This window comes from Nelusetta ayraudi, unplaced genomic scaffold (assembly GCF_046127955.1).
Source record: "Nelusetta ayraudi isolate G7.1 ecotype Tasmania unplaced genomic scaffold, CSIRO-AGI_Nayr_v1 ptg000042l, whole genome shotgun sequence".
Taxonomy (NCBI): Eukaryota; Metazoa; Chordata; class Actinopteri; order Tetraodontiformes; family Monacanthidae; genus Nelusetta; species Nelusetta ayraudi.
The window spans coordinates 5,444,145-5,458,190 of NW_027466092.1; the positions used below are offsets into that span (position 1 = coordinate 5,444,145).

Consider the following 14,046-nt stretch of genomic DNA (forward strand, 5'->3'; position numbering starts at 1 on the left):
TGTCAAGATTTGTAAGGACCCAAGGATTTGTGACACTGCATCTTCAACAAAGTTGAAAATATTCAACTTGACAATTGTTGTGTAGTCAGGGAAAGTTAGAAAACACAAGAAAGCAACACTGGATCTGGGTCAATTTTCCACCATAGGATTCTTCAGCAGGTTGGAGGGTGATTGGCAACCCTGCTATTGACTGGAAACCCTGCTATTGATTGGAAACCCTGGCTGCTCTGGTGTAGGAATACAACTTTGATTGTCTAAATGAAACTGAAACCACTTCCTACTCACACCAATGTCGATAGAGGCTCTAGTGATGGCTTACCCTCTGGTAGACTGTTGAGATTAACTTTTGCAAGAACGACAAGTTGAGCGGCATGTTACCGGAGCGTTCCCTCCTTGCAAAAGCTGCACTTAAGCAGCTTCAGCAGCTGTTTTGGCTAAAACATGGTGTCAACGTAGCCATTTTGCGACAAACTGAAATGTTGCGCACACTGGCAGCCACCAGTACGAATGTGGTGCGAGTGAATAATGGTTTCTGTGTAAAGGGCTTTGAATACGTGCTAAGAAAGCACAATATATATTCGAGCCAAGGTGAAGGGAAAAGGTGAAATAACTGCAACAGTGCCATATAAAGTAGTGAACATTGTCCCTGTGAAAACGATCCCTCACAAACTGATTGCTCCAAATGAGGTCTAAAAGCATCGCAGCAGCGAGCAGCTCCCTTTAAATGCAGCCATTTATCAAGAAATAGATCAAACTTGAGGAAAAGTTGCCTCATCAGGGCGGCTCCCTTGCCATCCGCCACCGAAGACTCTCAGCGGAGGCTCTCGAGGCTAAATCATCAGGAATGTGAGATTTTACGCCCGCTTTACAAGATTTGGAAGCGATGTTGGGCTGTGATTAAAGCCGTTTATTCTGGCCGCAGCCCTTTTAATTATAATTATATGATCTGGTAGTAGAGGGCCATAGAAGCATTTGTAAAACCACTGGGGCGCATATACTTTCAGCCACTAAATGCTGCCTGCCAGGCTGTTAATGCGGACTGACCTGGTTTCCACCGTCTGCAGTTTCACCACATTGGCGGTAGTCGTTCCAGTTGGTACAGGCAGCCTCAGCACCTAATCGACAAACTATAATCAGACAGCCGAGGACGGATGATTGCAAGTCTTAGCCATCGTCATCCATTGATCGTGAAACGCCCTTTTTAGAGGCTTGTGAATCTTAATTTCTCCACTCCAGGCAGAAATCATCAAGTCCTTTGTCCATTGATCATTTTTATTTGTTCATTTATTTAGATATATTGCTTAGCTGTTGCTGACTGGTACAGTTTTTTTTTTTTTTACACAAATAAAGGCTTGGAAGGAAGGTGATGGAAGCAGCCCACATAAACAGACTCATAAAGGTCTTCAGGCTGCCGAACGGCAACCGCAACAAAAAAAAAGGGAAGGATGGCTGTGCCTCTGTCCCCAACCACATCCACCACAATCATTATTTCTGTCTCTCTGCACAAGTGATCCCTGACAAAACAAACGAGTAATTAATATCAAAAATATTTGAAAGATGACAGATGGCAAAGCAATATCAGGCTAGTTCGATAGAGGCTGCAAGGTGCTTGCGTTTATAAAAACAGCCTCAAACCGCTCGCTGATAAATGATCTCAAAAGTGATGTAAATGAACCGCAGTAGAGAATCAACTGTTGGATGAGGAAGTGAAACTCTCCCTTTCCAGGCCTCCTACATTGGGCAAGGTGGATTTAAAATCTGTGAAAATCTTTGCTGAAATGTGTTTTCTTGTGTTACTGTCACAAAATTTGAGTCGCAGTCAGCATTTTGCATCCGCGTTCTTCACATTTCTATGTCATTTATTTATACATCTGTTGCGTAAAGGGCTCATTTATATCTCCACCACATATCCATCCAAAGAGATCTCGTCTCGCTTTATGTGCATACCAAGACACCTAACCTGACCCGATGTAGCATTACAAAGCATTTTTTTCCAGTTAGTCAGAAATTGGAAACACAAACCTCCTGTGAACTTGCTAGAGCGAAGAAACAGTAAAACTGGGCCCAGGGTTTGACAGGAGCATGAGGGGAGAAGGTCCTGCAGAGACCAGTTCCCTTAATGGATGCACCATTTCCCATCCATTCCAAGAGAAGTGTGGCCAATCAACTGTTAAAAATGTACAAATATTTACACCAGAGGCGAATCATAAATGCGACGCCACTTAGTGGAAATGCCCTGCGTTCACCAGCCGCATATTGCTTTGCCACTTGGTTTGAACATCAATGAATCATTGATATGTTCAGGGCTCCACTGTACATCCATGTTTAACGACAAGTGCATCGCATACAGTCATCTGCAGCGTGTTTAAATCGGGTCCGGGACTAAAGTGAGCGGTTCGCCTTGATGTCGCTCTTTCTGTGCAAAATTTTAAGCTTCACAAGGAATTCCCATATATTTTAATTTCAATTGTAGGGACTTACTAAGAAAAACTCTCCGTACGTAGACTCTGGAACAACAATTACAAGTAAAGGAAACTGAGGGGCTCAGCATTATCCTAATGTCATGCTCTGACGCACACACACACACACGCGCACACACACACACACACACACACACACACACACACACACACACACACACACACACACACACACACACACACACACACACACACACACACACACACACACACGATGGAGAAATCTGATTAAAGGCTCAGTCAAACGAAAAGCATACAGCAACAATATTTGATGTCAATCCCAGTTTGCTGATGGCCCCACTAGATTTCGCATCTGTATTACAGCGGCGGTGATGTCAGAACAAGCTGATCAATGCTCTGGCCGACTGTAGATAAACTTCTACAGTCGGCTTCATTAGGTTAAATGTGTGATTGTTTGTTAACACAAATAACTGCTCCACCAATCTTTTGTAAGCAACTCTGCAATTGGTCATGTAGACGTGCAGAAGATGACCAGCTGGAGTTCAAGTCAAGTATATCTCAAGTCAGCAGTAGATATCCACATATTGAAACAAAGAACCATTTGCACTCGCAGCCAACTGTTTCCAATTCACCTCATGTCTTGGATTGTGGAAGGAAGCTGGAGGAGAGAACCCACACAGACACAGGGAGCACAAGCAAACTCCACTCAGGGAGGTCCAAGGCCCAGGTGCACATACATCATCACTAAAACAAGCCCTGCTTTTTAAGAAATACGCAAACCAAGAAGTAGTTGCGTCACTGCTCCCAGCTGAGAGGGGAGAGTCTGTGGGCAGCGTTTAAAGCAGTTTCTGGCTCATCACGTCCAACTGTCAGAACAAATAAAAATAGATAGTGTGGAAGCAGGTTAGAGGCACTTCATCCTCTGCTGGCCAAAATTGGATATTTTCTTCCCTCCTTCACAGGTGCTGCCTCCTGTTCCTCATTAGCTAAAAAGCAACAGGCCACACTGCAGAGTCTTGACGGTGCAGGTTTTTAACACAGTTCTCAACTTACTCTCAGTGTTTTGGCCCAGCGTGGCCCTGCTTTTCGACAGACAGACGGGCGATTGGGCCCTTTGGTTTGAGAGCGCCAAAAAAAATCTTCCCCACAAGGAGCCCATCACATCAGGACGTCAAGGCAATTATTCCCCACGGGGCCAGACAGCTTGGTAGTCTGCCTCATTTGTCAACAAATAACAAGCTGGCTCTGCTCCCACTGATCTGCTAAATTCATGCTGTCAGGATGACCGCAGCTTCCCACACAGCGCCCCCTAAAAAAACCCACAGACAACCAGCGAGCGCAAAGTTTAGAGGCCCACCGATGTCAGACAGAACACAAACAGGGTCGGGTGAGAGGTGCCCATTATTGAGAGGGCGGCTCTCATCTACAACAATTTTCAGCTCAACAATTTGAAGCATCTGAGCTGCAGAAAACCCGGACTCACCAACTGCTTCTTCTAGTTTCATCGCTGAGCTCAGCAAGTTTGAGATGTTCCATTTGTGTTTATTCTTGCATTACATCATAAGACATCTGGGGGCGTCTTTGGTGTAATGCAAGAATAGCAGCATCTTAATCACATCTGTAAGGGGTCGGTTCATCTAAAATGGACATTTCATCCATTTGTCACTATTTATCATTTCGTTTAAGGCTTTGGTGACATTTTCAAATGGAGGAAACTATTTTTGGGTTTGGTGAATATGGTGAATAATACGGCTGAAAGTGTTGATCAATCACTCAGCCAATCCAAAACGGCACCAGAGACGATTTTATCGCTCTGGTGTGAATATGAAGCCTTTAAAACTGTTCAGGTATTTCTACCATTTCAGTATTTTTGCTGCAAAATGTACGAACCCTAGTGACTCCCTGGAGCGTTAACTATGAGGCTGATTTGCACCTCTGTGCGGGTACACAGCGTCTGGAAGTGAGCTGATGAAGGAGACCGACTTCAAAAGGCTGCAAGGATGTGCTCCTGTCCCAAAGAGCCCACTTAATCAAACTCCAGTCCTGAAAAGATGGAAAAACAGATCCACTAAACAGTGGCCTAAACAATGAAATGGCAAAAAATCTGAAGAGCAAGTGGAAGGGTCTTGTCCACAACAAGTGTGTAGAGCTCTTCATCCAATAAGATTTCCATAAAAACACTTGTAAATTAAATAGTTAATTGTTAACAATTTAATCCTCAAGTTAATTTCTTCCTTGAACCAGCTATGATCAAATCTAAGAAGTTGTGGCAGTGCATTTAGACAGAGAGGGTGGCAGGGTTAGCGGCATACACATTAGTATGGCCACTTGCAGAATAAAGGAACACTCGTCAGAGTGAAAGCATGAGGGAATGGAAATGGATATATGCTGGAAAATTCTTTGAATGTATTTTTCTCCAAGACATTTCCAAACTATTCTTCCAGAAATTGGATACCATTTGAGTATCTTTCACAAAAATTGCAGGTGTGAATGAAGTGGAAGTAAAAGCTTCATTTGCATTGCAAACGTAACCATGGGGTAAGGGACGTGGTGAATTATAAATATGGGTTATGTATTGCAGTCAGTAAAGTGCAGTCACTGCATTTCACGAACAGCAAATGAACATTTGTTTAGAACATTCAGTTCATTAGAGGACGACTGAGTCCCCATCCATAAATACGAAACGCGCTCTCGGGATAGACAGCGCACAAGGCCTGGCTGCCTCACAGACATGGTGGTGTAAGATGGAGACGTCTTGTGAACAAGACCAGTGCTAATGTATATTCAAAAGATCCATTCGAAGGGCAGAAAAACCAAACCACTTTTATTTCACAGTGATTTTACTTGTACAAAAATATACGTGTAGTATATTACACTTTTGCCAATAAACCTTGACAAATTTCACACACTGCACCTTTAGGTCCCACAGAGAATTCAGAAAACCAGCTGCCAAACAAAGGTCATTGTCCTCACAAATGTTTTAGCTTTTGTTAGCCTGCAAACCTCTGTCATACTGTGAAAGAAATAATATCATAGTTAACCTTGGAAAAAAATATGATAGGTGGGGATTTGGTGTTGTGGGATGGATAGTTGTTGTACTTACAGGCCCAGAAGCAAGCGTTGCACCTGCATCTTCAAGGATAAAATGCAGCTGACTTGCAAGGTTACAAGAGGATTCACACTTGTCAGAAAAGAAAACAATGTAAAAACAAAAGCATTATTATTCCAGATGCTGCAGAAGGTTTTTAAATATGGATCCTCTCTGGAGGATTTATGAAAGTGGTTGCAACCGACTTTAACCGCGATAAAAACTTCCTTACTGCAGATGAAAGAAGTTTTTGTTTATTTATTTATTTCTGTTTCTTACCACTGTTGCCTGTGGTACTTCCTCTGAACCAAAACACAATCCTGTGATGCGGTTTCCTCTCAACCTGTCCTGATTTCACATTATCGCCTCAAGGGAGGAGCATTTGTTTCCTCTCTTTGGCTTCATATGTAGTAGATCTAGTTAGCACGACTTTCTAGCGTGTGGTACAAATCAAATACGAATACGGTTATTTCCACCGCCTCTAACTAGACGTTTTCAGAATGTCTGCCTGTGTCTACTTCCATGTAGCTGTGAGTGGCAGCCTGGTTAAATCCAGGCCCACAATCCCCCTTCTGGGAAGGTTTTTTACCCCCAAACAGCGGCATCAGATTTGCCACTTGTCAGGGAGCTCATCTCGACAGCAGAAATAAATTAAAAGGAATGAACGGGTCAGTGCTTCCACTCCACTGCTGTGACACTTCACTTACACTTAGCGAGCGAGTCGCACTCTTCACTGCCACTCTGACTCTGTTTCCCCCAGGGGTACAAAAAGCCGAAAATGGGAAAGCCGTTAGCAGTGAGAAAAAAAAAATGATTGACCGTTCAATAAAATGCCCTCCTTTTAAATTACTTTTTTAATTTAGTTTAAATGTGCTGTGTCCTGGAGGGATGTGTGGGCTCGTCAACGGGGCGCTGATGAGAGTCGCCTCTGTAAACTGCACTGGCAGTGAGGAGGAGACGTAATGAACCCCAGTTGTTTGTACGCATAATTTACATCATAACTCAAAAAAAAATCCATTTATTCACTCATTTATTTTTTTATTTCTACTAAAACTATCCAGTAGGTGCTCTAGGTTTCCCTATCATGTGGAACCTCGTCATCCAAATAAATGAAGTGCTTTTGAGGTAATACATGTATACATTTTGACAGATAGATTTATTATTAATGGATATTATTACTGTGGCTTTTTTTTGAGTGAGCAGCCCTGATGTACCAGGCCTTATTTAATGTGGCATTGCCTGTCATACCTCCAAGACAGTCTTTGTTTGATTTGTTTGGTTTATGGTCAAAACTTGGGCTTAAATGCTCTGTGTTGGTTTATGTGAGTGTTGCTGCCTACACCTGCACATATAAATAAATACATCTGTTGCCTTGGTTTTGACCTGCCTCCTTCCAACTACCGTACGCTATAATATTATTATTTATATTGCATATTGGCTGCATGCTCTTTCCTCCCATTTGAAAGATTTGGTGCCATTATGGAATTTTGGGTCAGTGTTGCCCAAACTTGCATTATACAGGTAAATATTGCAAATGGGAGGACAGAGCGTGCAGCGAAATATGTAATATAATTGTTCCAAAGCGGTAGAAGAAGCTGAGAAAGAAAGAGAAAGAGACATCATGTTTGCCCTGCTGGTGTAAACAAACTGGATGAAATGGAAAAACACAGCAAGTTTTTAGCTGAACTATTAATTTGCTTCACACAAGAGTTCACACGCTGGCGTCCCTGCAGGCTGCGGCTCCATTTGCAAAGATGTTCTCTTGTCCACTCTCGCTCGCGAAGTTTAATCCTCTTGTGTTTAATGTGTTGTGCACACGGAAAATTTAATGCATTTGACTTAATTATAAAATACGCCACACTGTAGCTGACACTAAAGAGTCAGCTGCAGAAAACCCTTTGCCAATCGCCCACGTTTCAGTCAGCGACAGTCAGGCTACCAAAAAAAGAAAATGACTTTCCTTAATCAGTAAGCCTAACATGTGTGTGTGTGTGTGTGTGTGTGTGTGTGTGTGTGTGTGTGTGTGTGTGTGTGTGTGTGTGTGTTACCCTGAAATCGATGCCCACGGTGGAGATGAAGCTCCCGGCCAGAAAGGCTCCATCCTTGAAGCGAACCAGCAGGCAGGTCTTCCCAACACCTGAGTCTCCCACCAGCATCACCTGAGAAGAGAGCGGACTCAGCCACGGAACTATTCAAAAACACACGCATGTTGAGACAGCAACGCGTGCGCACACACACTCCCTAAACTCTGGGGGAAACAGAGCATAACAAGACCTCCAGTGGGACGGGATGTTCAGACTGGTGCTACAGAGAGGCTGAGAGGGCTCCAACACTCTTTCAACACACACACACACACACACACACACACACACACACACACACAATTTTCTGTTTTTTCCCAATTAACTTGACTCTGTGGAGCTTGACTTCAAAGTACATCATGTTTGACTGTCTGCAGAGGTCATATTTGTGACACTGACTTAGACCAGTGGATGTGGCAGGCGCGCTTCAAGTTCAGCATACAACACTGATGCCAGCTGCCGGAACGCACGAGGGGAATTTAAACTGCCTCCTGCAACGTAACTGCACATCAACGTGAAAAGCGGCAAAGAAATTTTCAAGTTTTCAAAATAAAATAAAAATATAGATGACAGAATGAAAGTTATTTACAGAATGGATGGCCAAAAATAAAGAAAACCTCACTGTATGAATATGCAAATTCTAAAAAACATGCCCTTTGTGATGTCATGAGGGGCACTAGTATCTCATTAATACCGCTCCCAGCCCAGCGCGTCCCTCTGAGACCACCTCTCGGCTGCCTCGCTTGTGTTCCCTTTCAAACATGTGGGAGGAACAACAAAGCATCAGTTTTAGTTTCAGTCATTATGTCCGTGGCTGCAAAACAAAAAAGCCTCCCACTGCGCAGTTTGTAAATTAGCTCATACATAACCCAGTTTGCACAGCGGAGACAGGAGGGAATATTGAGTTTTGCATGTGAGATTAAACATGACAAAGCTGCGCAGCTGGTGGACATTTGCGCACCACAACTGAGCCTCTGAAGAAAATAATGGACTCATTGACGTTTCCGGTAAGACAAAGTGGAGGACAACAATGGTCAACGTGTGTCAACATCCTGCAGCAAAAAGATTTCTACTGACACTGGGTCTCTATGGAAACCAACAAGTGCCAAAACGTAACACTTTTTATATTTGCTGGTACATAAAATGTCGGCAATAATAATTTTATGAATAAAAGTTGGGGAGAGTTAAATCTGATTCATTCATCAATCTTCCATGTATGGATGACACTGGAGCTGCTTTCTATGATGAAGACTTAGTCATAGTATAAAATGACATCAAATGTCTACACATGAGATGGCATTCAAGCAGATAGTTAACAGGCTGGTATTTACTGTAACAGCCTCTAATGGAATCCGTAAATAACACACTGCTGACAAAACTACAAGCCATAGCGCACATTTAACTTGTTGTTTGATCAGCTGAATGCCCAATCACTCTGAGAATTATTTGATCTTTTGGTGTTTGGATTGCTTTTAACAATGTAGACAAAACCGACAACCGATCAAAAGTTATTGCTAAAGTTCAATCCGAGCGTGAGGAAGGGACAGGAAGGAGATTACAGTGACTTTGGCCTTGTCGGTGGCAGACCAGCTGCTTTGAGTAATTCAGGAATTGCATTCAAAAATAACAGAATACCATCTCTGAATGCACAACACATCCAGAGGGGACTCAGATCAGTGCCAATTTAAAGTGAGGCTACAATTCACACTAGCTAGCCAAAACTGAACAATGAAAGATGGAGAAAATATTGCCTGGTCTGATGAATTCACGATTTGGATGGTAGGGTCAGAAATTGGTGGGGGAAAAACGTCAAGCTTGGCTGCTACTAATGGTGGTGTGATTTTCTTAACACACCATTGTACCCCCCAAGTACCAACTGAGGTCACTTATAGCAATATCACATCCTACCTGAGGATTTTTACCCTATTGTGAAAAATATGGAGCGTTAATCTCAGCATGATAGAAGAAGTTGAACCGTCATTCAATTCTAATCTAAGGAGACAAATAAAAACATAATGTGGTTGTAAATTAATTAAAACTTTCTCTCTCTCTCTTTGCCTATTTCATCATTCATATCTCCAAAAACAAAAACTTCACAGCCGCCGTAGTTCGTAGATGATAAGAAAACGGCAGAGAGCCAACACATTCGGCGATGCTTTCAAGTGCAAATTAACTTTCTCGTCGCCGTCCGCCGAACACACACACACACACACACACACACACACACACACACACACACACACACACACACACACACACACACACACACAGCCAGATTTCCACCTCGGAGAGCGAAGAAAATTCTAATCAAACTTCCGCTGATTAGGAACACGTGCGGTCACCTCCCGAGTCCCGACAGCTTCACGACAAACAGCTCGCGGACTCACCTTGAAGGCGATGTCGTAGAACTCCCCGCTGTTGCTGAGGGACGGTCTGCTCGGGTAAACCAGCCCAGAGGATGGAGCGGCGGCGACGGCCAGACTTCTGCCGCTCCTCGGCGACGCCTTGGGGCTCTTGGAGCTCGGAGCTCTTCCTTTCACCGCCTTCTTCCTGGACATTCTCACCGAAACTCACTGAACATAAAATAAAATAAAATAAAATAAAATAAAATAAAATAAAAAACCTGCTCAGCACGGTGTTGGCACTTTTTTTTTCTCGCTCCACTCACCTCGTGGAGTAGTTTCTGCTCGAAGCTCTGACAGTTGTTGTTTGAGTTGTTGGGGTTTTTTTGGTTGTTTTTTTTTTTTTTTTTTTTAGCCGTGTGTTAAAATCATGACTGTGCGGAAAAAGAAGGGGGGGGGGGGGACAAGCGTAAATTGGTGACGGGTTTTTGTTGTTTTTTTTTTTAAAGTGGGACAGCTGTTGTACCGCAGGTGCAGTCCGATGAGCCTGAGGTCTGGACTACAATGTAAACAGCTCAACACCTCCTCCGCCTCCTTCTGCGTACTGCGATGTTGGCAGAGCGCGGAGACATTGCATTTGCGCGCAAATCTGCCCCCCTCCCCCACCTCCCGAACGGAAAGATTATATCGAGACGTTAAGTGCACTGGAACGAAGGGAAACAACAGATGATTCCTTATAATGATGAACAACCAGGTGTATTCTGAAATAATTTAGAACCTTAAAACAGTGTATAAAATACAGCTTGATGGTTTTATGAGTTCTCGCATGACTGCACTTGGCTGGTTTGTGAGTAAGGTAACGTAGAGGTAAAACCAGTGGCGTTCCTAGCTGCCATGGCGCACTACCATCCCCCCCCGCCCCCCCCACCTCCCTACACCCCTAACCCCCGACAACAACAACACCAAAAATACAGAAATATATTCTTATAATTGCACCTGAGTCAGCATGGAATTTCCAGTTGCTTCTGATTCATCTTAACTCAGGGCTGCATAATACCCACCAACAGTTTAGGAAGCAACAGCACTCAAGATGTTCCTCCACAAGCCTCCAGTGAGTGACTTTGCATTAAGCAGTCTTTAAGAGTTAAAGGTCCAACAACGGTGGCTACAGGTGGGGGTGACTGAGCACCGTGTGAAATGGTCACCTGTTGCGTCTCCATGGCTCCATTCCTGTGGGAAAGAGTGGAGAACTAGGACAGGTGGCATCAAAATAAAAGCTGAGGCATACTTTTTGATAAAAAATAAATAAATAAATAAATTTAAAAAAAGTTCACCAGATAACCATCCAAGTTTTTCATTTCCCTTCCAAACACTCTCCAGTTCTTGAGATAAATCCACCAAATTTAGGAAACATCTAATTCAAATGGCAGGTAAGTGACAACAGGTCACACAGTAACTGATACTGATCACATTGATCACCGTGCAATAATATGGCACTTTTGTGTCAATAATTTATACACTCACTGTGAAATAACCATTTATCTGTCTTTACGTATTACTCCTGCACCTGTACATATTCATGCTGCTATTGTTTTACTTGTGCATATAGTTATTGTGTTCTAAATGCTCCTGTTACTGTTTATGCTGCTGTTTTTGTTCTTTTTCTCTTTGACACCAAGAGAGTTGAAATCTTAATCTCGCTGTACCCTGTACAATGACAGTAAAGGCTATTCTATTCTATTCTATTCTATCCTAACCAAGATGATTCTTTATGAATCTGGAGATAAAACTGCAGGATTATTGAGGAACATCTCTCCAGTCTAACAAGGCCAGGAACTCACAAACTGTTTTTTTTATTTTAACATTACTGTTAAACAGAATTCTCTTCGACAAAAAAAACAAACAAGTATGCAAATTTTAACTGTGCATTCAGGGGCTTCCGATATCTTCCACCATCCGTGACCATCTCTCCATCCCCAGCCTTCTAATTGCTCATTACTATCACTTTAACTTCAAAGTCATTTCTATTTCCATCAACATAGTTTCCCAGCCAACTTAATTTGCATATCTAACACCTTGAGGCAACAATACTGGGCAATGCTGCCACTGGTTACATGCAAGCACACCTACACCACTCAGTGCTTACGTACACCCCGACTTGTTTCCTTGCGCCAGCTGTGACACTAGACACCACACAGTGAGGCTATTTAATTCACTGGCTAAAGTGGATCCTATGCTGTGTTTGCTTTTCACAGCATTGTTGAACGCAGTGTTTTTCAACCACTGGGCCCGCGGCACACTAGCGTACCGTGTATGTCAGGTGTGCCGTGAAAAATTATCCCATTTCACTTAATTGGTCTAAAAAAAATAATAACAGTCCATTGTTGAGTGACTGTGTTTTTAAAGGAATGTAAGCCCATTGGCCTCCCTCGATTCTTCCAAGGATATCAGCTTTGTGTGCATCTAAACAGGCCCAGGTTTCACATTGAGTGAGTATAAATAAATTAAGAGACTATATTATCAATATTAAAGAGGTTTAAAAAAAAAACCACTGGTCTACTGCACATCTATTTCAACTCCCCAGTGCAACCTATCGCCAACAGTGCATTGTGAATGTCGCGATGTGCACGTTTTTACCCTCTGCTCAGACTTTTCCCAGCTGGAGGTCAAAGGGACGGCCCGTCACATTCAGAGCCACAGGCCAGCCTTTGGCCATCCCCACAGCCCCCACTTATATACCATATCAGATGAAGACAGAGAGAAAGGAGCTGAAAGAAAAACAGGAGCCAAATTCACGCACATGTGATTCATCTGCAGGATGGGCTGGCAAGGTTACATTAAAATGCTGGAAAAGCAGCAAAGGCACCGCAGAGGAGAGTTTTATCTGCAGTCCAAAGGTGGGGGAGAAGGACAGACAGGATGCAGATGTGTTTGATGATGAGACTATTAAAAACAGCCATGCTGTGCCAGCACTGAAGCCCCGCAACAATGAGCAGCGGACAACCAGAGGACACGCAAATGCAGGCACACACCAAATCTCACACAAATTCAGCATGAAAGTCAGACTAGAGAAGGACGCTCCCATCTACAGCTACACTCTTTGGATGAAACATTTTCCACCTTTCCCACTATATTAGTTGGGTTGAAAGTGGCGTCTTGAAACCGACAAAAAAAGTGTTTCATTTAAAAGTCTCACACCCATTTGCAATAACCTCTTTTCTAGTTCATGGTTATTATTTTTTATAATTGTTTTATTATTCCGACATGTACCATAGGAGGAAAAATATGTAAGTGTCACTTGGACTCTGAGGTGAAAGTACAGCCTGATCCAGGAAAAAAAAAAAAAATCAGTTTAAAATCTGTTCACCTTCAGCCCCTTGCGAAAAAACAACAAAAAAAAACAACATTTTTTTTCATGATTTGCACATCAGTAAAACAGGATGATGGTCAAGCAGTTTTCAAGTGAGGAGCAAACACCAGTTAGGGCCATGACTGCCCTTTGTGACATCACAGAACTGTAGAAAGTGTAAAGGAAGGATGGACTTCACTTATTTCTGCTCAGTTTGCAGACAGACTGGCAGACTATTTGAAATGTTGGCAAGCCAGGCAGCAAAAGATTGAAGCTTTTAACTGATGCAAAAGCAGAAGTGCATCACCGTCTAATGGCAGACAGCAGTGTGCTGCAGTGTGGAACTAAACCCAATTGGCAAAGTCAGTTGTGAGTGAAAGAAAACTTTCCCACTGCGGAAAGCCTTTAGCGTTGTTGCGAGATTTTTATTGGAAGCTGGCAAGATGGACGGGCTTGATTTTAGGAGTGAAGTCTGGGTGACCCAGCAGTGCGTCTTCGACTGACAATCAGCAGCACTTGGAGCCACTCCTTCCTCCTTATTCCTGTCGGCTGCAAGAACACGGTTGAGATTGCCGCAGCAATGGGTGGAGTATGTTAAAGTCACCAGCTCCTTCCTCAGACCGACAGCTCCATTATATCACACAAACAAGGACACATCTCCATGTTTACTTAATGTTATCAGCACAGACAGAGAGACAGACAGCCTGCGGTGCTGACGTTCACACTGGCTGTGGATTTTAAACCG

At 43.1% G+C, this 14,046-nt stretch overlaps 1 protein-coding gene across 1 annotated transcript in view; it reads right to left on the minus strand.

The window, feature by feature from the left end:
• rab26 (RAB26, member RAS oncogene family) overlaps positions 1-10,603 on the minus strand; it is a 70,646-nt gene extending 60,043 nt beyond the window's left edge. Inside the window, exons 1-4 of the mRNA XM_076033833.1 lie at positions 10,479-10,603; positions 10,279-10,386; positions 9,998-10,183; positions 7,578-7,688 (exon numbers count right to left, since the gene is read on the minus strand). Coding sequence (XP_075889948.1) covers positions 7,578-7,688; positions 9,998-10,168 — 282 coding nt within the window. The 5' untranslated portion in view covers positions 10,169-10,183; positions 10,279-10,386; positions 10,479-10,603. The remainder of the gene's footprint in view (positions 1-7,577; positions 7,689-9,997; positions 10,184-10,278; positions 10,387-10,478) is intronic.
• Between the last annotated feature and the right edge of the window lie 3,443 nt (positions 10,604-14,046).